Genomic DNA, 22,085 nt, shown 5'->3' with positions numbered 1-22,085 from the left:
GTCTGTGTGTGTGTGTGTGTGTGTGTCGTGTTTGTGTGGAGTCTGTGTGTGTGTGTGTGGAGTGTTGTGTGTCTGTGAGTGTGTGTGGAGTGTCTAAGTGTGTGTGGAGTGTCTGTGTGTGTGTGTGGAGCCTGTGTGTGTGCCTGCGTGGAGTGTGTGTGTGTGTGTGTGTGTGTCACACACACACTCCACACACACACACACACACACACACACACACACACACACACACACACACACGCTCACTCTCACACTCACACACACGCTCACTCTCACACTCACACACAAGCTCACTCTCACTCTCACACACACTCTCACACTCACTCACACACACACACACTCTCACACTCACTCACACACACACACTCTCTCTTTCCCCCCTTCTCCCTCTCACACACACTCTCCCATGCGCGCACACACGTACGCGTACACACATGTACACACACAGACACATACATACACATTAATCTATGGAGTGAATTTGTATTTGCAGATATGTTTTATTTTATTCAAAAACACACAATTTATCAATGGCCAGTCAATGTGACATTTTATAAATGCCTGCTTTAGAAATAAAACCAGTCTGACTCCCAAGCAAGACACAGATTCTAAACATGGCCTTTCACCTAATATGCATTGCCTGACCTAAAATGTCACCTTTTCTTTACACTGATAAAATGTTTAGTTCTCTCAGGACATTGGCTGCAAAAGATTTTGGGAATTTATATTTACATATTAATCCATTAAATAGGGTGGATAGGGAGAGCCTTTTTCCTAGGATGGTGACGGCGAGCATGAGGGGCATAGCTTTAAATTGAGGGGTGAAAGACATAGGACAGATGTCAGAGGTAGTTTCTTTACTCAGAGAGTAGTAAGGGAATGGAACGCTTTGCCTGCAACGGTAGTAGATTCACCAACTTTAGGTACATTTAAGTCATCATTGGACAAGCATATGGACGTACATGGAATAGTGTAGGTTAGATGGGCTTGAGAGCGGTATGACAGGTCGGCACAACATCGAGGGCTGAAGGGCCTGTACTGTGCTGTAATGTTCTATGTTCTATGTTCTAACTGATTAAAGATTTCACAGCCTCTTCGGTTTGTTGAGTACATTCTCATCAATGGTGTGACTCTTTGATCTTTTACTTAGAAATGCTGTGTCTGATACTATCTCTGTCACTCACACTTGAAGAAGGAGTTAAACTCTGAAAGCTTGTATTTTCAAATAAATCTGTTGGGCTATGACCTGCTGTTGAGCGTTTCCTGACCTTGTACTAGACCATTCAGACCTTGAGCTTGTTCCACCATTCAATGACACTAGGGCTTATTTGGATCTGAGCTCAATTACTGTGACTTGGTTCAGTCACAGTTTTGGAATTTTCAGTTGACCTACTCCCAGCTGCTTTTTGGGGAAAGGGTTCTCAATTTCCATGACCTTATGTGTAAGAAGAGCTTTACTACTTTCATATTTATTAATAGAAAACCGCACTTGAACAAGAATTTCTCTTCACATCCGAGTTTGTTCTGGGGGGTTGGTCATGAAGTCGTGGATGGCTTGGTGCAAGGGCAACCATTTGCTTATTGATGCTTTTAATGCTATCATCCAGCTGGAGAGACAAATCCAAATATTAGTTTTCTTCCACATTTACCTCTGTAGCATTCTTAAACTTCTATTTCTAAGCAGCTCACGATTAAAGGTCATCACTGCGTTGCAAATCTGATTTACTGCAATGGTTAGATGTATCTAATGTAAAGTGTTGCCACTTCTAGCTGTAAGATGAACCTTGTATCTTTGTAAAATAGCAAAGCTTTAAAATACTTCAATGTTTCAATCTGATTTCGAGAGGGTCTCTCGTCTAATTACCTCATGAAGTATCATTATTGATGCTTTTATGAGGGCTTTTATTGCTTGATGAAAAGCTAACATAGTATATTTATCCACTTTTTAAAAGATTATATGTGTTTATACAAGTTTGACTTTAGCAGGTTTGTACATGAGGTGCCTTTCACTTACCGCTTGTTGTCAGCTGCATTATCTGCACACAGATAGAAGGTTTTAAACTCTTCAGTAGGTGGTTTGGCTTCAATCACAGTACGCTTTGACCCAAAGCTCTGCTCACTAACTGTGTAACCCTGTAGGTAAATCCCTCCTGCAGGTGAAGATCAGAAAATAAGATAATATAACCAATTCCATTCAAGTGACAGAGCATTCTATCTATTGCATAACCATTCCAAACAATATTATAAATACCTAAGTCACAGTAACCTTTGAAGCCTGACAATGATGTAGATCCTGTCACCTGTATGTCCTTGCCCAGACTGATGTCAGTTGCATGAGATGCAAACGTAGATTGACCTTTTTGGTCAATCCCTAATGAATTCAAAATGAAACAGAGAATGGACACTTTTTGTGAGAGTAGACTCAGCATTTGGATGTTGATTAGAACCTCCAGTTTCAGCCTCCATAAGTTGTCCAAATAAAGACATTTTCTGAAATAGAATTGGCAGGAAGCTTGTGACAGCATCTTCTTGGGCAGAGTGCCCCTTTGTTCACCATCAATGTCACTCAAAGAGAGTGAAGAAAGAAAAACTGCCCAAGCTTTATTTTTCTTTATTCCTTTAGGGGATGTAGGCAGCACTAATTTCAGAGGGCGATTAAGAGTCAATCACATTGTGGATGCTGTGTCTAGAGTCACATATAGGCTAGATTAGACAATGACTTTAGTGAATCAGATGGATTTCTGTGATAAATTGACATTCGTTGTAGTTCACTGAGTCCAATTGTACATTTCAGATTTTTGATTGATTTTTTTAATTGAATTTAAAGTTCACCAAGGCATTAACCTGGGCCTCTGGTTTACCAGACCAGTGACTGTACCACAAAACCATCATCTCCCCTGTATGTGTATGAGTGTTCTCTCTGCTGTTTCTCAAGGGTTTTTTAAATCTCACCAGGATAAGTTATAAATATGCTAGACTACAAGTTTGTGTCTTGAGCAGAGTTCTATCTATTAAAAGCAAAAATATCAAGACCTTATTCATTGGAGGGGACTACCAGAATTTAAAAATTTTACCCGCGGCGAATTCTAACTGAAGTGATACCAGTTCGGTGACTTGTATTCTTTCCAGAAAGTCCATCTAATTAAAAGCTGTAGACATATCCGGTCATCAACCAAATTTCTATAGGAATTCTGTACTAATAAACTAGGCAACCAAAGTGGTATTATTGTTTATGATGCACTGGGGAAAGAAAAGCAATACCATTGTTTTGGTTACAAGTGAGGATTGTTCCCATTATCTTTCCTGTAAGCTCAGTGTAAAGACAGATGTCAATCTATTCATGGAAACTAAGTGGGTTATAGATGGTTCAGGACAGAAAAGCTTCCTTTATACTATACTTGGAGACTGGACTGGTAGTAATGACTAGTAATCTCGAGGTGCATATTCTCTGGGAACGCATTTCAAATCGCACCATTGCAGCTGGTAGAATTTAAGTTATATTTATTAATGAACATCTGGGATTGAAAGCAAGACTCAGCTCTGTTACGCCCTGGCTATCACCAATTTCTTGTTTTAAAAAAAATCCGGCTTATTGACACTGTTTAGGGAAGGAAATCTACTGTGCATTCTGCTACTTGGTCTATATTTAATTTCTGACCCATAGCAATGTGGACGACTTTTAACTACCTTCCAAAATGGCCAAACAAGCAACTCCATTGTTCCAAATAATCACAGAGAAATTCAAAAACGCTACTCACCAGCACCTTCTCAAAGGCAATTAGGATTAATAACAAATCCTTACTTTGTCAGAAACATCCATATCATGTCAGAGATCTTCTCAAAAATCTTTTCATGATGTCAGGAATCTAACTATGCTGATACATTTAAAATCATGTCACCCTGTAAGCTGGAGTTTTTATGGTTTTCTGCAGCCAGTTGATAATTATTGTTGGCAGTTAATAAATGATGCTGCTAGTTACAGAGTCATAGAGCTCTACAGCATGGAAACATATTCTTTGATCCAACTCGTCCAGGCTGACCAGGTATTAATCCAGTCCCATTTGCTAATATTTGGCACATATCACTCTAAATCCTCCCTATTCATTTACCCATCCAGATGCCTTTTAAATGTTGTAATTGTATCAGCACCGACCGGTTCCTCTAACATAATAAAATGTGAGGCTGGATGAACACAGCAGGCCCAGCAGCATCTCAGGAGCACAAAAGCTGACGTTTCGGGCCTAGACCCTTCATCAGAGAGGGGGATGGGGTGAGGGTTCTGGAATAAATAGGGAGAGAGGGGGAGGCGGACCGAAGATGGAGAGAAAAGAAGATAGGTGGAGAGGAGAGTATAGGTGGGTGGAGGGGTGGGGGGGGGGGGGTTGGAATAGGTCAGTCCAGGGAAGACAGACAGGTCAAGGAGGTGGGATGAGGTTAGTAGGTAGGAGATGGAGGTGCGGCTTGGGGTGGGAGGAAGGGATGGGTGAGAGGAAGAACAGGTTAGGGAGACAGAGACAAGTTGGACTGGTTTTGGGATGCAGTGGGTGGAGGGGAAGAGCTGGGCTGGTTGTGTGGTGCAGTGGGGGGAGGGGACGAACTGGGCTGGTTTTGGGATGTGGTGGGGAAAGGGGAGATTTTGAAGCTGGTGAAGTCCACATTGATACCATTGGGCTGCAGGGTTCCCAAGCGGAATATGAGTTGCTGTTCCTGCAACCTTCGGGTGGCATCATTGTGGCACTGCAGGAGGCCCATGATGGACATGTCATCTAAAGAATGGGAGGGGGAGTGGAAATGGTTTGCGACTGGGAGGTGCAGTTGTTTATTGCAAACCGAGCGGAGGTGTTCTGCAAAGCGGTCCCCTAGCCTCTGCTTGGTTTCCCCAATGTAGAGGAGGCCACACCGGGTACAATGGATGCAGTATACCACATTGGCAGATGTGCAGGTGAACCTCTGCTTAATATGGAAAGTCATCTTGGGACCTAGGATAGGGGTGAGGGAGGAGGTGTGGGGGCAAGTGTAGCATTTCCTGCGGTTGCAGGGGAAGGTGCCGGGTGTGGTGGGGTTGGAGGGCGGTGTGGAGCGAACAAGGGAGTCACGGAGAGAGTGGTCTCTCCGGAAAGCAGACAAGGGTGAGGATGGAAAAATGTCTTGGGTGGTGGGGTCGGATTGTAGATGGTGGAAGTGTCGGAGGATGATACGTTGTATCTGGAGGTTGGTGGGGTGGTGTGTGAGAATGAGGGGGATCCTCTTTGGGCGGTTGTGGTGGGGGCGGGGTGTGAGGGATGTGTTGCGGGAAATGCGGGAGATGCGGTCAAGGGCGTTCTCGACCACTGTGGGGGGAAAGTTGCGGTCCTTGAAGTACTTGGACATCTGGGATGTGCGGGAGTGGAATGCCTCATCGTGGGAGCAGATGCAGCGGAGGCGGAGGAATTGTGAATAGGGGATGGAATTTTTGCAGGAGGGTGGGTGGGAGGAGGTGTATTCTGGGTAGCTGTGGGAGTCGGTGGGCTTGAAATGGACATCAGTTACAAGCTGGTTGCCTGAGATGGAGACTGAGAGGTCCAGGAAGGTGAGGGATGTGCTGGAGATGGCCCAGATGAACTGAAGGTTGGGGTGGAATGTGTTGGTGAAGTGGATGAACTGTTTGAGCTTCTCTCGGGAGCAAGAGGCGGCGCCGATACAGTCATCAATGTAACGGAGGAAGAGGTGGGGTTTGGGGCCTGTGTAGGTGTGGAAGAGGGACTGTTCCACATACCCTACAAAGAGACAGGCATAGCTGGGGCCCATGCGGGTGCCCATGGCCACCCCCTTTGTCTGTAGGAAGTGGGAGGAATCGAAAGAAAAGTTGTTGAGGGTGAGGACGAGTTCGGCTAGGCGGATGAGGGTGTCGGTGGAGGGGGACTGGTCGGGCCTGCGGGACAGGAAGAAGCAGAGGGCCTTGAGGCCATCTGCATGCGGAATACAGTTGTATAGGGACTGGACGTCCATGGTGAAAATGAGGTGTTGGGGGCCAGGGAATTGGAAGTCCTGGAGGAGGTGGAGGGCGTGTGTGGTGTCACAGACGTAGGTAGGGAGTTCCTGGACCAAAGGGGAGAAAATGGAGTCCAGATAGGTGGAAATGAGTTCGGCGGGGCAGGAACAGACTGAGACAATGGGTCGACCAGGGCAGGCAGGTTTGTGGATTTTGGGAAGGAGATAGAAACGGGCTGTGCGGGGTTGGGGAACAATGAGGTTGGAGGCTGTGGGTGGGAAGTCTCCTGAGGTGATGAAGTCCAGCCTCACATTTTATTATCTTGGATTCTCCAGCATCTGCAGTTCCCATTATCACGGTTCCTCTAACAGCTTGTTCCATATGAGCACCATGCTCTGCACGAAAAAGTTGCTCCTTAGGTCCCTTTTAAATCTTTCCCTTCTCACCTTAAATGTATGCCCTGTCATTTTGAATCCCCTACCCTGGGGAATGGACTTTGGCTGTTCGCTCTATCCATGCCCGTCATGATTTTGTAAGCTTCTAAAAGGCTATTAGCCTATTATGCTCCAGGGAAAATAGCCTCAGCCTATGCACCCTTTCGCTATAGCTCAAACCCTCCAAACCTGGCAATGTCCTTGTAAAAACTGTCTGAACACTTTTAAGTTTCACAACATCTTTCTTACAGCAGGGAGACTAGAATTGCACACAGCATTCCAAAAGTGACCAAATCAACATCCTGTACAGTGCAGTATGACCTGCCAAGTACAGTGCTCAATGGACTGACCAATAACGGCAAGCATGCCAAACACCACCTTCACCATCATGTCTACCTGGGGATGCATTTGCAAGGAATTATAAGCCTGCACTCCAAGGTCTCTGTTCAACAACACTCTCCAAGACCTTACCATTAAGTGCATAAGTTCTGCCCTGATTTGCCTTAACAAAATGCAGCACCTCACATTTATTTAAACTAAACACCAGCTGCCGCTCCTTAGCCCATTGCCATCTGATCAATGTCCCATCGTACTCTAAGATAATCTTCTTAGCTGCTATAGTTTAATCTATATCATTAGTTTACCTAAAGATCATAAAATAAAAGGATAAAGCTTTTAACTGAATCAACAATTCACAGAACCAGCTTTGAAATTGGTGTTTGTGGCTCAGCTATAATCATATAAAAAATGGAAAATTAAAACTTATTTTAATCAGCAAAATATCTCCCAAACTGCTCGTGTTTCATTTTATGTTTTAGAGATTTTTGGTGAGTCAACTACTAGTTAGTTTTAACTGTTTTACTTTTTTGTTCTTTTCTCTGACTTTTAAGTGTTGACATTAATTGCAGAGACAAAACTGACCATAAATCAATGGCTCAAAAATGGATTCACAACAATACTGCCATGCTCTTACAATTTACAGTGAAATGCAAAATAGCAGTAACTCTTTATGGTTATAGCAAGAACTGCAGATGCTGGGGTCAGGCATAACACAGAGTGGAGCTGGAGGAAGACAGCAAGCCAAGCAGCATCAGAGGAGCAGGAAAGTTGACATTTTGGGACAGGACCTTTCTTAAGAAGAGTCCCAACCTGAAACATCAACTTCCTTGTTCCTCTGATGCTGCTGGCCTGCTGTGTTCCTTCAGCTCCATACTGTGTTAACTCTGACTCCAGCATTGGCAGTGCTTACTATCTCTCAATAAGAAAGGATGCAATATTGGAACTGATTCTTGGAAATGGGTGAGCCAAGTAGATAAATGTCAGTTGAGGGACATTCAGGAGATGGTGATTATTGTATTGTACGGTTTATGATGACGATAGAAAAAGGCAATAGGTAATCAAGACAAGAATTAACTGGTGAGAGCCAATTTCAATGAGGCAAGAACTGAGATGAACCAAATAAACTGAAGCTAAACATTGGGATACCTTCAAAGAGGACATAGTTCTGGCTTAGTGATGTTGTATTCCTTAGTAAGGGAGGGCCAACATATCCAAAACTCCCCTGATAAAAAGAGGATTGAAATTAAGTAAAGAAGAAAATTGTGCCAATAGCTGGTGGCTGCTAACATAAAGGGGAATGCCAACCTGTCCTTTTGGCAGATGAATGGTAAAAAGTTGGTAAATAGTGGAGTAGGGTTGATCAGGGACCAACAGGGGGATTTACACATGGAGGCAAGAAATGTGGCTGAGGTGTTAAATGAATGCTTTTAATGTGTCTTTACCAAGGATGTTGATGCTACCCAAGCCATGGTGCGAGCAGAAGAAGCTCTGATATTAGAGATAGTAGGAACTGCAGATGCTGGAGAATTTGACATAACAAGGTGTCGAGCTGGATTAACACGGCAGGCCCATCAGCATCAGAGGAGCAGGAAAGCTGACGTTTCCGGCCTAGACCCTTCTTCAGAAATCTAGCCCAAAACATCAGCTTTCCTGCTCCTCTGACGCTGTTTGGCCTGCTGTGTTCATCGAGCTCTACGCCTTGTTATCTCAAGCTCTGATATGAGAAGGATTCAAAATTGATTAGGAGGAAAGGTTGGATTGGCTATTGATACTTAATGTTGACAAGGTGCTAGAACCAGAAATGATGCATCCGCATATAGATGCAGATGAGATTGGAAATTGTAGTGACACTGACTATAATCTTTGTCTTCCAGTGACTTAGGGGTGGGGGTGAGGTGCAGTGTATACCATTGCTCTATAAAGGTTGTAAGGGTATATTCAGTAATTGCAGATAAGGCAATTTTAACTTCAGTGCTCGGGAAATGTCCGGAACCAATTATGTAGGGTAGATTTAGTAGTCATGTGCTAAAGGGTGGTCAGATAAGAAAATGCCGGCATGGATTTTTAAAGGGGAAATCACATTTGACTGATTTGCTGAAGTTCTATGAGGAGACTGCAGAGAGGGTCGATGAAGCTAATGCTGTCAACTTAGGTCACATGAACTTTCAAAGGACATTTGATACAGCGCTAAATGAGAGACTTGTGAGAAAATTTACAGCTCTGGAATAAAGGAGACAATAGCGATGTAGTTACAAAACTAGCTGAGTGATAGCAAGTAGAGTGTAGTGGTTAATGGATATTTTTCAGGCTGGAGGAAAATATGTCATAGTTTGTAGTTTATAAATTACATGAATAACCTTAGCATGCTGGGCATAATTTCAAAGTTTGTTGCCGATACCAAACCCAGAAACACTGTAAAATGCGGGGAGGATAATATAGAACTCCAAAAGGATATAGACAATCGGTGGAATGGGCAAGTCAGTGGCAAATGAAGTTCAATGCAGAGAAATGTGAGGTGATGCCTTTTCTTGAAAAGAACATGAACAGACGATATAAAAAGACAGGTTAAAAAAAACTTAATGGTGTGCAGGAGCAGAGGGACTTGATGTATATTTGCGTACATCAATGAAACTGGCAGAACAGGCAAAGAGCAGTTAGTAAAACACACATTATCCTGGATTTTATTGATAGGCACATGGTATATAAAAACAAGGAGGATGTGTTGAAATTATGCAAGACATAATTTAGACTTTAGCTAGATTAGTGATTTAGAAGCCTAGATAATATTTTGGGTACTAAAATTCAAGTCCTCCCATGGCACATGATTTAATTTAAATACCAACAAAAACATCCGAAATTAAATGTCCAAAGATGACCATGAAACTAATATTGACTATTGTAACAATCCATCGGTCTACTTGGCCTTTTGCAAAGGGAACTGTTGTCCTTACTTGGGTTGGCCTGTGTGTGACCCCAGATTCACAGAAATGTGGTTGGCTCTTAACTGCTTAGCAAGCCATTCAATTATGTCCAAGGACAACTAGGCATAAGCCCAGCCAGAGATGTCCACATCTCATGAGTAAATTTAAAAAACAGGGATGAGATATTTCATTTATGAAGATTATTTGGATAAGTTGGGACTGTTCACCTTAGAGGAAGTCTGACAGAAATTTTGTAAATCATGGGAAGCCTGGATTAAGCAGAAATGAGAAACTGTTTGTACTCAAACGGTTGAGAACTAGAGTGCACACATCTAAATTAATTTGCAAATGCCAGAAATGTGATGCGAGAGAAACCTTTTGGCAAATCAAATCATTCAGGTCTGGAATGCACTGCTTGGAAATATGATGGAGGCAAGTTCAAATAAGGTTGAGGGCATTAAATGATTATTTAAATAGAAACAATGTGCAAAGATACCGGGAAAAAGCAGGATAATGGCACTGTTATCATACTGCCCATTGGATAGTTGATGGGTTGAATGGAGTCCTTCTGCACTGTAAGACTTCTTGTTTTGTGCCTAAAGATTTTTACGTGCCACGCATTGCATTGCAAGCATTGCTCACCCTGTGCATGTGTGGAACGAATCCCTGCATAGAAATAAACGCAGGCATCTTTCAGCACACCGTAATGTTGAGTCCATACGTCCTTGTTCCGATTTATTTGATAAAGAAGACCAAGGCAATCTGGGCTCTTGATGGCCAGTGGTGGAAGGTTGGCATTGTGGTGAGTCACATCCACCCAGACATGATTCTGTAAATGAAAGAATCTTCTTGTTAACACATTGGTGTACGTGGATATATTAAACATATTGACACCACTTGCACCAACACCACAAATGTTGCAGATTTTCAGTATTATCCTGGAGTCTTCAGATAAATTGCAAATTGAGCACCTATTACAGAGATTCGAGCAACTCGGGAGGAAAAAAAAAATCAGAATAGCAATAAAAGATGAATTTGCCTTTTCATCAATTTTTAACACTTACAGTTATCAATGACACAATATTGAATTTGGGAAAATCTCTGTTTGAGATAATTCATAACTGAATCAGTTGAGTAACAGATTCTGCTTCCTTCTTAATATGAAGTCAGGGGATAGGACGTTTTGCAATAAGAGGTCAGATGATGAAACCTCCAAGAATTTACCAAACTACAGTTGGTAAATTCAATTTTATTAAAATGTTCAAATAAATTTACTTAAGAGACAAACTGATAAGTTGCAGTGCCAGGGTGACTTATGTACGTGTCCTCACTGTAGCATGCTGCTGCTTGGAGTCCTCGTGACTGCTGGTCATGTGGTGTCATCCTGGTTCTGGGGTCATCTCCTGGTTCTGCAGTCATCAGCATAGTCAGCTCCTAAGGCAGTAGTACAACATTCCCCAACACCCCCTCCCACCAAAATAAAACTACAAGTGGTTCAAAACTCCTCAGATACTGAAGCAGTCCATGTTCAAATGCAATATCCAGGCTTAGACTGACAAGTGGCAAGTAATATTGGTGTTACACAAATGTCAGGTAATGACCATCTCCAATAAGAGACAATATAACTGCTTCTCCTTGAGAATCAGTAGTGTTACCATCACTAAATCTACCACTATCAACATCCTGCAGGTTGCCATGGACCAGAAACACAACTGCACTAACTCTATGAATACAATAGCTACAAAAGCAGGTCAGAGGTTAGGAATCCTGCAGCAAGTAACTCACCTCTTGACTCCCTAAAGACTGTTCACTATCTACAAGGCACAAGTCAGGAGTGTGATGGTATACTCTCCACTTACCTGAACGGGTTCAACTCCAACAACATTCAAGAAACTTGACACTATCCAAGATAAAGCAACCACAAACATCCAGTCCCTCCGTCACTGAAGCTTAGTAGCAGCAGAATGTACTATCTACAAGATGCATTGCAGTAATTTTCAAAAGATCCTGAGGCAGCACCTTTCAAACCCACTTTCATCTAGAAGAGCAATGGCAGCAGATACATAGGAACACCACCACCTGCATGCTCCCCTCCAAGCCTCTCACCATCCTGACTTGGAAATATATCATAGTTTTTTCAGTTACTGGGTTAAAATTCTGGAATTATCTCCCTAACAGCATTGTGGCTCTACTTACAGCCATGGGCTGTGGTGGTCCATAAGGCAGCTCACCATGACCTTTTCAAAGGCAATTAAGGACAGGCAATAAATTCTGGTCAGCCAGCAAATACCACATCCCACAAGTGAATAAAATAAAGAGTGAAAATTGTGGCTGCAGAAATGCTCGTACAGAAACAAAAATTGTAAAATGTATGTGTTTGAGTCTAAATTCAAGATTTTTATTTTGAAGTTCAAGTATGACATCTAGTGCATTGAACAGCATCATATTGGCCAATGCCCAGAGTGCATTATCTGAGGTGATCCATGTGAGCAAGACATTGTGCAGTTAATCTGCTAATCATGCGGTGAGTAAAACTAAAACACTTGCCTCTTGTTTGACCTTCTGGAGTTCAAAGTTGTGGTGCAATATTTAAAGGACAGGCGGGTGTTACTTTACTCAGTACAAGTCAGGGTCTTCTCCTCAGCCTGTGGTGACTTCTTCAAGAACATCAGAGAATCTCCCTAAGAAGACTTAGTTGGCTGCCAGCTTCACTGATGGCACTGTCCACATGGTGCTGGATGGGTGTCACTAACAAAAGGGATAATTCCTTCCGACAACTGAGTAATGAGCCATCTCATCTGATCCATTCAGTCTCAGCTGATATTGAGCACAGGTCATTGACCACAGTTAGTCTCATCCATTGGGGAAGTCACCTGTCCTACCTCGAATTCAATCCACATCTATACATTGGGGACTGCTGTTGAAGTAGACAAATGACTCTGAGGATACTGAGGGTAAGCATATGGTTTAAGGAAGAGCCAGGGCCTGGGATGTTCAATTGGTGTGGCCCATACGCACTCCTTATAGGAGTAATTGGTAAATTTGTAATGTTTACAAACGTAAGGAAGGAAAGGTCTAACCTATATCTGGGGTTCTCCAAGCCACACAACAACATTTAAAGCTGTAGGTGGGAAAATGGTAATGTACGTACCAAGTTACCATTAGTGTGGACCCAAATATAAGGGATAGTTTGGCACCTCAAGCCCATAGTAGTGGACTTGCTGTCAGTGAGAACTGACATTATTACAGTATTACAGGACTCCAGTGAAACGTCATTTCATTCTGAAGTCTGCAAGGGTAATGAAGGTAAGGATTTCAGAGCCACAGTTGAAAGGAAAAGTCAATATCTTATTTCACAGATAAATCAAATTGGAAATCAAGTTGATCAAAGAGCAATGTGTGACCCAGCAAGCAGAGGGCTGACAGGCAACTGCACAAATGAGTAGTAGCAGGAGCTGAAAAAGTCACAACCCACTCAGTCACCTTGGAAAGGCTGGATATAAGGTCCTCTTTGGCTCTTCAAACCATTGCACACAAATTCATTAACCTCTTCTGTACTCCTCCTGGCCCATCTCAGAATCCTCACCCACATCTTCAACTTCAGGGTTTCTTCTCACTCCTGCATCTCCTCATCAGCTCAGTTTGGTCACTGAGAGAGTGTGTGGTGTAGGGCAATCTGACTGGTTATAGAGTATGACATTGCCTGGCAGATCTTGGCATTAATACCTCAGCTTCAGCAGGGCTGTGGTTTGCTATGGAATGGCACCGGTGGAAGTGCAGTTGGCATCATCTCTCTACTCAGTGGCAGTCTGAGGGCTTCTTAGAGGTGTCATCAGATAGGTATGGGGGTGTATCCCTTTTCAACAGCAACTATCCTCTGGACAGAAGGTCTATGAAGGATGCCAGAACCAATAAGTGATCAATGATGTTCGAATCACAGCAACTCTCTGGATATCTAACAAATGTGTGCTTTATGTTCATTCTGATCACAAATGATTTGAATATTAACTGAATGGAGTGCTGTAATATTCATGATTGAGTGCTCTGATTGCTATGCACTTGATTGCAGCATGAACATGCAGGAAACCAATCATGGCTGAGAATCTTTCAGTGGCTTAGTCTCCGGCTCGAGGTGGACAGAGATATATTGGTGAGCTTCTGTGCTAACACCAGTGATATCCCAGACACAGTTATCACACTGCGAGATGCCACAGAGGCCCCCAGCAGCTCACTAAAATGATACACAGAATCTAACAACAGAATTAAGATCACCCAGTTACTAGGATGGGATTGCCAGCCAGTTCTTTTGATGGCAGAAACTTGTCCAGTAGCTGGCATAAGTCTAATGTTATGGCTTGAGACATCCTTTGTGTCATTTGCATTGATTTTTACATGCAGCAAATGATTAGCCTGTAGATCCTGTTCCGAATAAGAGCTCTCCTCCACCATTGTGGCTCTTGATCTGATGCTTCTCACCCTGAACACTGTGTGGCAGCCTGTGGTGGTCGCTCTTGTTGCAGATGTAATTGTTTCCAAAGTGGCTCCTTTGCAATAATATGATTGAAAGAAGAATTGCTGGATTGACCTCTGCATTGCTTCCTCAACTTACAGTGGATCTGTGAGAACTGTAAGAGAAGTACACAGTCTTAATGAAGGGACACTTCATCATTAACATGCTTCCCCATGAAGCTCCAGATGATTTCCTCATAGTTGGTTGTCTCTCAGCTGGCCAAGGTCCCACGTCATATGCACCCATTTAATCATGTGTGATAGGATGCTGACAGGATAATTTCTTGCCGTCAATCTCACAGGAACATGGCAGTATGTACTACTGCAAGATTATCCTTAAACCCGATGATATCTTTTTCCATACAGTTCAGTAATCCAGGCCTCATGTAAGATGGCTCAAGAAAGTGTTCATGTCAGGATATCCCTGTACAATTTTTCCTCCCTAACCAAGCCAGAGTTACTGCAGGAGCCCTGCTCCATCAGCTTTCGGCTTGAGTGTGAGGAGATGGCAATGTCACAGATTGTAGCTCGAGGAACTGTGTGGCTTGGCTGTTGGAAGATGAGATGTTAAATGTAAACAAGACAAAAACAGTCAAATGTGAAGTTTAGGTCTCCTGCAGATTATACCATATGAGATCCAAAGAATTGTCAAACCACCAATACATTAAACGAATCTTAGGGCATAATTTCCCACTCCCTGTGATGGCAAGAACTATGGCACATTCAATGAATTAGCCACAAACTCCGAGTCATGTCCTTTTGTAGCACATGGCTTGCAAAAAGTTTGGAATGCAGGGTGTGGTCTCAGTGGATGCAACAGAATGTACTTTTCATACCCTCTAACTACAAATAACGTTGAATTTCTAAATGTGGATCTTATTTCACACACCTCCTGTGCAGTGTAACCTATATGCTTCACTCTATCTAAGCACCGTATGTCCTTGCTTACTGTGATCTGCCTGTACTGCTCATAAGCAAAGCTTTTCACTGTACTTAGGTACACATGACTACAATTAATCAAAGCAAATCAAACAGATTGTTTGCTTTGTTTGGCAATATTATTAAATCTGCTTTCTGCACTGAATACCCGCAGTAGCTTCATAATTTGTGCCATCTTTTAGAAATGATTTGATGTTTATTTGGAAAGCTTTAGTGGAGTTTGAATCCATAACAAGCTCCATTATCTACTCAGACAACTCAGCTTCTGAGAAATCACAGTCCTTTGTTTACCCTGTACCTAGTCACAAACCTGATCAATTCATCGTTTTGGCTGTTGCCTGTAAGATATCAGCTCTAAATGGTGAATTATAAATTTCACTTCTATATATCTAGCTGATCTTCCAGCATTTTGTGTAGCCTGCAGGATCTCATTGCTACCTTTAGATGGATCTCATCTATTGTCTCTGCACAACCGCTCAGTCTAAAGGAATTCTTTATTTTTACCAGTTGCCTATCGGTTCTGCAGTGGCTAAATCCATAAAGCAGAACTCCATTCTTGAAAAAACCTAAGTTCTGGAAGGACATATGTAGCCTTGCTAGTGATTTTAGACCATAAAGCTAGTCCATATGGAAATTCCACGAGGCAGCTGCTATGCTTTTTTTGCATTGTTTTTCTTCCTTGTGCTGTGGCTCCAATATTTTTGTTTTGTTTTACCTGCTGTATTGTTGTGCACAGGAATGACACCCGAGGTTGTCTAGAGGCCATGCAGCTTTTGCAACCCCTTTCAGAGCTAACTCTCTACACAACCAATTTGGGCAGATGAAGGAATGAAGATGAGAAAAGAAATTCTCACAAATGAAGAATTTGTTGGCCAGCAACAATTCATAGTATGTTTTGGTTCTCAGTGTAACTTCTACACGGCTTCAGATTTTGTCCGAGCTCTTTAATTATGGTTCTCAAGTTCACATCACTAATTTCACTTTTCATAGAATGAGTTACTGCTGATCACTACATCGTATCCTTGTGTTGAGTTTCTTAAAAAGAATTATGGCTGTTGTACTGGATTGATAAACAACATACTCAATTTACTGATAGACTCAAGTTTTGACAAACTGATAATTTGTACAGTGACTAAAACGTTGTGCTCCTCCTCAATGTGACATGCTGCTGCTTGGAGTCATGGCTACAGATCATATGCTATCATCCTGTTCCTTGGCTTTATTAGCGCACTCAGCTCTTAAAACATTAACATAACAGCATCAACATATCAAGAATTCTAGCTTTTCAGTGCAGTTAGTTGCTTACTGGCTGAAACTGCCCATGCTTGAATTTGTCCACACATTTGAGTTAGCTACTGCATTTGTGCCCCTTGTTGCTGATATACAGCCTACAGCTAAAATTATTATGGACAGAACTGTTCAGACATCTTTCAATACTCAGTATTGTGTGATCAACTGATAGAGATATGGTAGTAACAATTGAGAAGGTGTTGGAAAGTGTAGAGTTTGTATGTCCATATGTTTGAAGCAGTTTATGGAAGTTAACTTTTGAAACTTTGAACAGAAAAGTGAGAAAAAGGGTTAAAAATAAATGAGTAGGTTAATATTTGGAATAGCAGTACTCATGGTCAATGCACTGCGAAACCACAAAGGGAGAAATAAGACAACATTCTGTCCAAACAACCAAGCTCTTGATTGTAACTATAGCGCTGCTATGTGCTTAATGGGGACTGGAGAGTTTTCTATTCATGGGAATGAGGAATACAGGGGAGAGTTGTCCCCATTTCAATTCCTAAGAGGAGTCATCAGAGTTAATGTTTTGTGTCTGTGACCCTTCCTCAGAACCTTTCTTCACAGATGCTGCCAGATCTGCTGAGCTTTCCAACAACTTCTGTTTTTGTTCCTGATTTACAGTATCCACAGTTCTTTTGGTTTTTGTTTCCTAAGAAGAGTCATATTGGACTCAAAACATTAACTCTCTTTCCCTGGCAGCAGATGCTGCTGAATCTTCTGAGTTTTTCCAGCACGTTTTCTGCTGTTCTGTTACATCTTGTAATGTTGATTCAGAGTATCATTCTGTTGGAGCTCTTACTTGGAAGTTTGGGAGAAACAGAAATAAAAAAAATAAAAATGCAGAGGTGGTGACATCAGAATGAGCTGTATCACTTTAAATCCACTTGACAGGTGCCCAAATTACCAGGTATATAACTAGAATGCCTTCCAGAGGTCAGGGAAACACAGGACTTAGTACTCTCTCTTGGGAAGGAGCGTCACTTTTAGAGCATAGGGTTACACAGGATCCCAAAAGACACCCTCATAAGGAGGAACATGAATTTTGCGTTTTAAAATTATGTATTTTTTTAGTCCTTCTAAATCCTTGATGTCCTGGGATGTCAATAGTCCAAATGTAGCAGCTTTTCTGTGTCCTGCCAATCATAAATCTCTTAATAACCTTACTTAGGCTAGTGAAATCTGTACTACCAATAGTTTGTCTGTGACACTCTCATGTAAACCCAAGCCAGCATTATGAAGTCTTGAACTCAGTTGAAATCCTTTCAAAATGTTTGTATGCTCAGTTGCAGTGAGAGTGGATTGAGAGTGTTTTTGAGCACCTGAGGAGATAACGATCAAATTAGAAGAGAAAGGAGGCTTCACACATTGTGACAAGAAAACAGGGAGAAATTACAGATACAAATCTAACAAGAAGAAACCAATTTGCTTAAGGAACACGACATATTAAAGGATTCAATTTGCTGCTGTAATTGGTTTGGCACGTACCTGATGAACAGGATGTACTGCTCGCTCCATTGCTTCTAGCCACCTGCAACAAATAGGAGATAGACAAATGCATTTTCACCTGGTTAACAGAGAAAAGATAATCCAAGAATCAGCTTTTTTTAAAAAAATGCATGAGCGTATACTTCTATATTTTCAATGTGTTGGATACTACAATAATATGGTCCAATATTTTTCTTCCTAGGGGTATGAGTCTGTATGGAAACTCACATCATCTACTTAAGAAAATAACTTAAAAGTCACTCAAGGATTCAGAGGTGCAATCTCACTGTGTAATGAAGCTGTGGCTCTGAAATAATTCTAGGATGCCCTGAATGGATTCACCATAAAAATCTTCTGTTTTATAAGCCAATTGTGTGAAATGGGTGAATGCTCCTTCATAAAATAACAAGTGGGAGAGTTGTAAATGAATGCTATAGGTGTAGGCCTTAACTCAGTGGTGTTACCTCTTCCCTTGACTCTGAAATTCTAAGACTACTTCAAAGACTTAAGCACATTGTTTAGATTTAAAAGTTAGGGCAATAATGTTGGTTGGGCAACAATGTCAATTTCACTAAAGATAAGATATTTGGTCATTTATTTCTTACTATTTGTGAAAACTTTTAGCAAATTGACTATGTATTTCACAGTATTATGACAATAATGACATGTCAGAAATTCTTCATTTGAGATGGTCTGATGTTGTTACAAAGATAGGCATTCTTTCTTTCAGTTATGTTAGAATCTCACTGGCCCTTGTCTTGTGGCCCATGAATGGTGATTAACTCCATGGCATACCTCCTGGCAGAATGAATCAATGTGAATAAGTTGGGCTGAATGTCCAGCAGTTACACTAGTTTTTATATTGATATTTTTCAAGCTGCTTAGGGGTACCAGTGAATGGTGGGTTCCTGGGATGCTGGAGGCTGACACAAGTCAGTAGTGAGGATTGTTTTCCAATTTAAAGTAATTAGAAACCACTTGCCTGCTTTTAAGCAAAAGGGACCTCAAGGGTTGTGACTTGAACTAATGAGATCAGCAGGGCTGGGGAGAGAAACCATGGGGCCTGCTGCATCCCTTGTTTCTGGCTCTCTTTTTACCCACTCCCTAATAATAAACATGCCTTTTCATATCCATCGGGTGCCGCAAAACTGCAACCATAGTCATAGTAGTGTTGGATAGGTCTAATAAAACTTCTTGTACTCTTCACCTCTGTAAAGACCATTAATAGCTCAGGTTTCATTATTTTACAATGACAGCATTGTCAGAGGATTGCATACAGATTAGCTATTCATGCTATGTAACTAGCTCTGCACCTTTGAAGTTGACCAGTTACAGTTTTGTGCAGCAACAACAGTCGAAAGACTTAAAAATCACAACGAGCACTGCAAACAACTATCTTTTTTGCAAATTAAAGTATCTTGATCTTTCAGAGACATATTCTATTGTTGCATGACTCCTGGGTTTACTTTTGCGGTTAAAAATAACAACTCATCCTATAAATTAGCACCAACACATTCAGCTGTAACAAGACACTATTTCTCTCCATACAAGTAGGCTTTGATAACAGAAAAATACAAACTTTCCAATTAGATGATTTTTTTTTCAATTTCAAACTGAAATAAACCACATTTGAAAATGCCCAGAATTAAGTAAATATCAGGAGAGCAAAATACTGTACATGTAGGAAACAAAGCTTTTTTTAAAGATCATCTTAAGATTTTCTCAAGAGCTAACTATTAGTTTTCAGGGACTCCTTTTCCATTCCTTCTATCTTCTTTATTAGGTGATGAATTGACATTGTAACATGACCTTCTTATTTGGGTTGTTGTATGTGCTTTTTTGAAGTCATATAGAAGCAACATTAAAGCAATGTAGTATTCTCAATAAACATCACCACTCCCATTAAATTTAAAGCCATAGACAAGAATGCATTAATGTTTCAGACACTACAATATTTAAGGTTGCACAAGTAAACAGGCAGTAGGTTAGAATGAAAAGCTTTTCTTTCAAAATAACTGACATACTTCTGTATACAAAAAGCCATCACCCTAATTATGTCTTCCATAGATCAAGGTCACAGTTAATGCATTTTCATTGCATATATACATAGTTGGAAGACTTTAAACAGGCATTTGCTACTCTTTTCGCTACATTTCAAATCTCAATCTTGAATTTAAATTTAACAGTTGTCACAGCAGAAGAACAGTAGAAGCTCAAATATTAGCTCCTGAACACATGCAATGTTAAGCTTGAGCTTCCACATTCATATGAAATGAAATGAATTATTTAAGTAATTTGATTTTCTTGGCTGCCAGTTGCTGACTGTTCTTTATTGAGATTTAAAACTGTTCTTTCTTCTATGTAGAGATAACACAGTGTGGAGCTGGAGGAACACAGCAGGCCAGGTAGCATCAGAGGAGCAGGAAAGCTGATGTTTTAGGTTGAAGCCCTCTTCAGAAAAGGGGAGGGGGGGGGAAGGGAGCTCAGAAATAAATACAGAAGAGGGTGGGGCTGGGAAGGATCAGTTGGATGGTGATAAATAAGTACAAGTTGGGAGTGGTGGGGATTGGTCAGTGAGATCGGAGGGGCAGATAGGTGGGAGAGAAAATGGACAGGTTGCGTCAAGGAGGAGGGGAGGTCTAGGTCTGAAACATCAGTTTTCCTGCACCTAAGGTGCTGCTTGGCCTGCTGTGTTCATCCAGCTCTACACCTTGTCATATCGGGGATGAGAGGGAGGCTTGGTTATGCAATGAGGCCAGGGGTGGGGAGATTTTGAAACTGATAAAACGTGTGTTTTAGTGATTAAAATTACTGAGCAAAATAATAAACTCCCCTTTGTCGTCTAAAAATGCTGCTTTGTGCTGAATTTTTAATTCTGTACCTTTTCATTTCCTGGTTTGACGTTGAACAGAAATACAACATTCTGTTCCTCGATTGTAGCATACATTTAAAGACAAATGGTTTTCCCAAGCTTGTGTCAACTGCAACTTCAGCCCCTTCCAGCTTCATCACATCCAGTGGTCGGCGCTTTCCTTCATCCTGCATACACAAGTGTTGTTGAAGTAGGTTTACATCCAGGTCTATTAGATCAATACACTATAGTATTTTGAAACTGAAGACACATTAATGGTGCTCCTGTTAGGCGCTCAAGTTCCAACTGAGGTCTTGGAATGGTGTGCAGGGAGTGGAATCGGAGGTGACTGGGTTGCTGTGGCATAATTATTACAAGTAGTTCCAGTCTCCCAGTCAGAAAGCAAGTTAAACAGCTTGATTTCAGTCTCTCATTTTTGTTACTGAATACCTTATAACATGTTAATCCTGAACAGAAATTGTGTGAGCAAATGTTTGAGCTGCCTGATGTGACTGGCATACTAAACACTAATAAAGCAGTCATTATAATTAATGCTTAAAAGATGGGCAAATAGAATAATTGATTCTCAGTTTTGAGCACTCAAATCAAAACCTTTTCAATGCTTCCCGGTCGCATCTTAAAGCATAAATACACGTTGAAGCCAACCCAGAACTGCCAATCTACCGTGATCTTAAGAACCTGCTGAAGGTGCCACTTCAATTATGCAAACATTTCTGGCTCTCTGGGACTACTCCAGTGTTGCAGGTTTTGACAGAAAGGTCACATATACAGCTTTTGGCTTTCATTAGTATCACTATCACAAGCCTGGTGAGTGATCCGTCAATGCAGCTTCCTTCAAAGAGTGGTCAACACGTGACAGCATCCTACTCTCCACTCAAGGATATCACACCTCATCTGCATGTATTTTCAAGGATAGCTATGCCTGTGCCTGTGGTCGCCCAGATCAGACTGCTTGTTAATTGTGGGTGAATGCAGCCTACAAACGTTTGCAGCAGGATTCTGGCCAACACTGCAGTGGTGTAACTTGGCTGTCCGAGTTGGACTTTGACATCTTGAGGCTTTTGCAAGTCTAACATGAGAATACTAAACCTCAGGAAATGGGCAGGCCTCGGAGGGTGTGCACTGACTGATTTTGTTCAATCATTTCACAGAAAATCAGATACTGAATCCAAAAAATAAGACTCTATTAATTATCGGTAATTATGACAGCACCAGAAAGATTGAAGACATACACTCATGTTTGGTTGAAATTACAGGTGGGTAGGGCCATAGTCAGTTATGGTGGGTGTGTGGCTCACTTCCTATCAGTAACAGGATTGGGG

The 22,085-nt window shown here is 41.6% G+C and overlaps 1 protein-coding gene across 2 annotated transcripts in view; it reads right to left on the bottom strand.

Moving 5' to 3' along the window:
- Positions 1-542: 542 nt before the first annotated feature.
- pdzph1 (PDZ and pleckstrin homology domains 1) overlaps positions 543-22,085 on the bottom strand; it is a 66,738-nt gene continuing 45,195 nt past the window's right edge. For both annotated transcript variants that reach the window (XM_048526786.2, XM_048526787.2), the window contains exons 9-13: positions 20,773-20,930; positions 17,892-17,934; positions 10,308-10,494; positions 2,015-2,150; positions 543-1,607 (exon numbers count right to left, since the gene is read on the bottom strand). In XM_048526786.2, coding sequence (XP_048382743.1) covers positions 1,508-1,607; positions 2,015-2,150; positions 10,308-10,494; positions 17,892-17,934; positions 20,773-20,930 — 624 coding nt within the window. In that variant the 3' untranslated portion in view covers positions 543-1,507. The remainder of the gene's footprint in view (positions 1,608-2,014; positions 2,151-10,307; positions 10,495-17,891; positions 17,935-20,772; positions 20,931-22,085) is intronic.

The sequence above is a fragment of the Stegostoma tigrinum genome, chromosome 3 (assembly GCF_030684315.1).
Source record: "Stegostoma tigrinum isolate sSteTig4 chromosome 3, sSteTig4.hap1, whole genome shotgun sequence".
In the NCBI taxonomy this organism is placed as follows: domain Eukaryota; kingdom Metazoa; phylum Chordata; class Chondrichthyes; order Orectolobiformes; family Stegostomatidae; genus Stegostoma; species Stegostoma tigrinum.
Note: the sequence above shows the minus strand (reverse complement) of the source record. Positions and strands in the feature narration are given on the sequence as shown.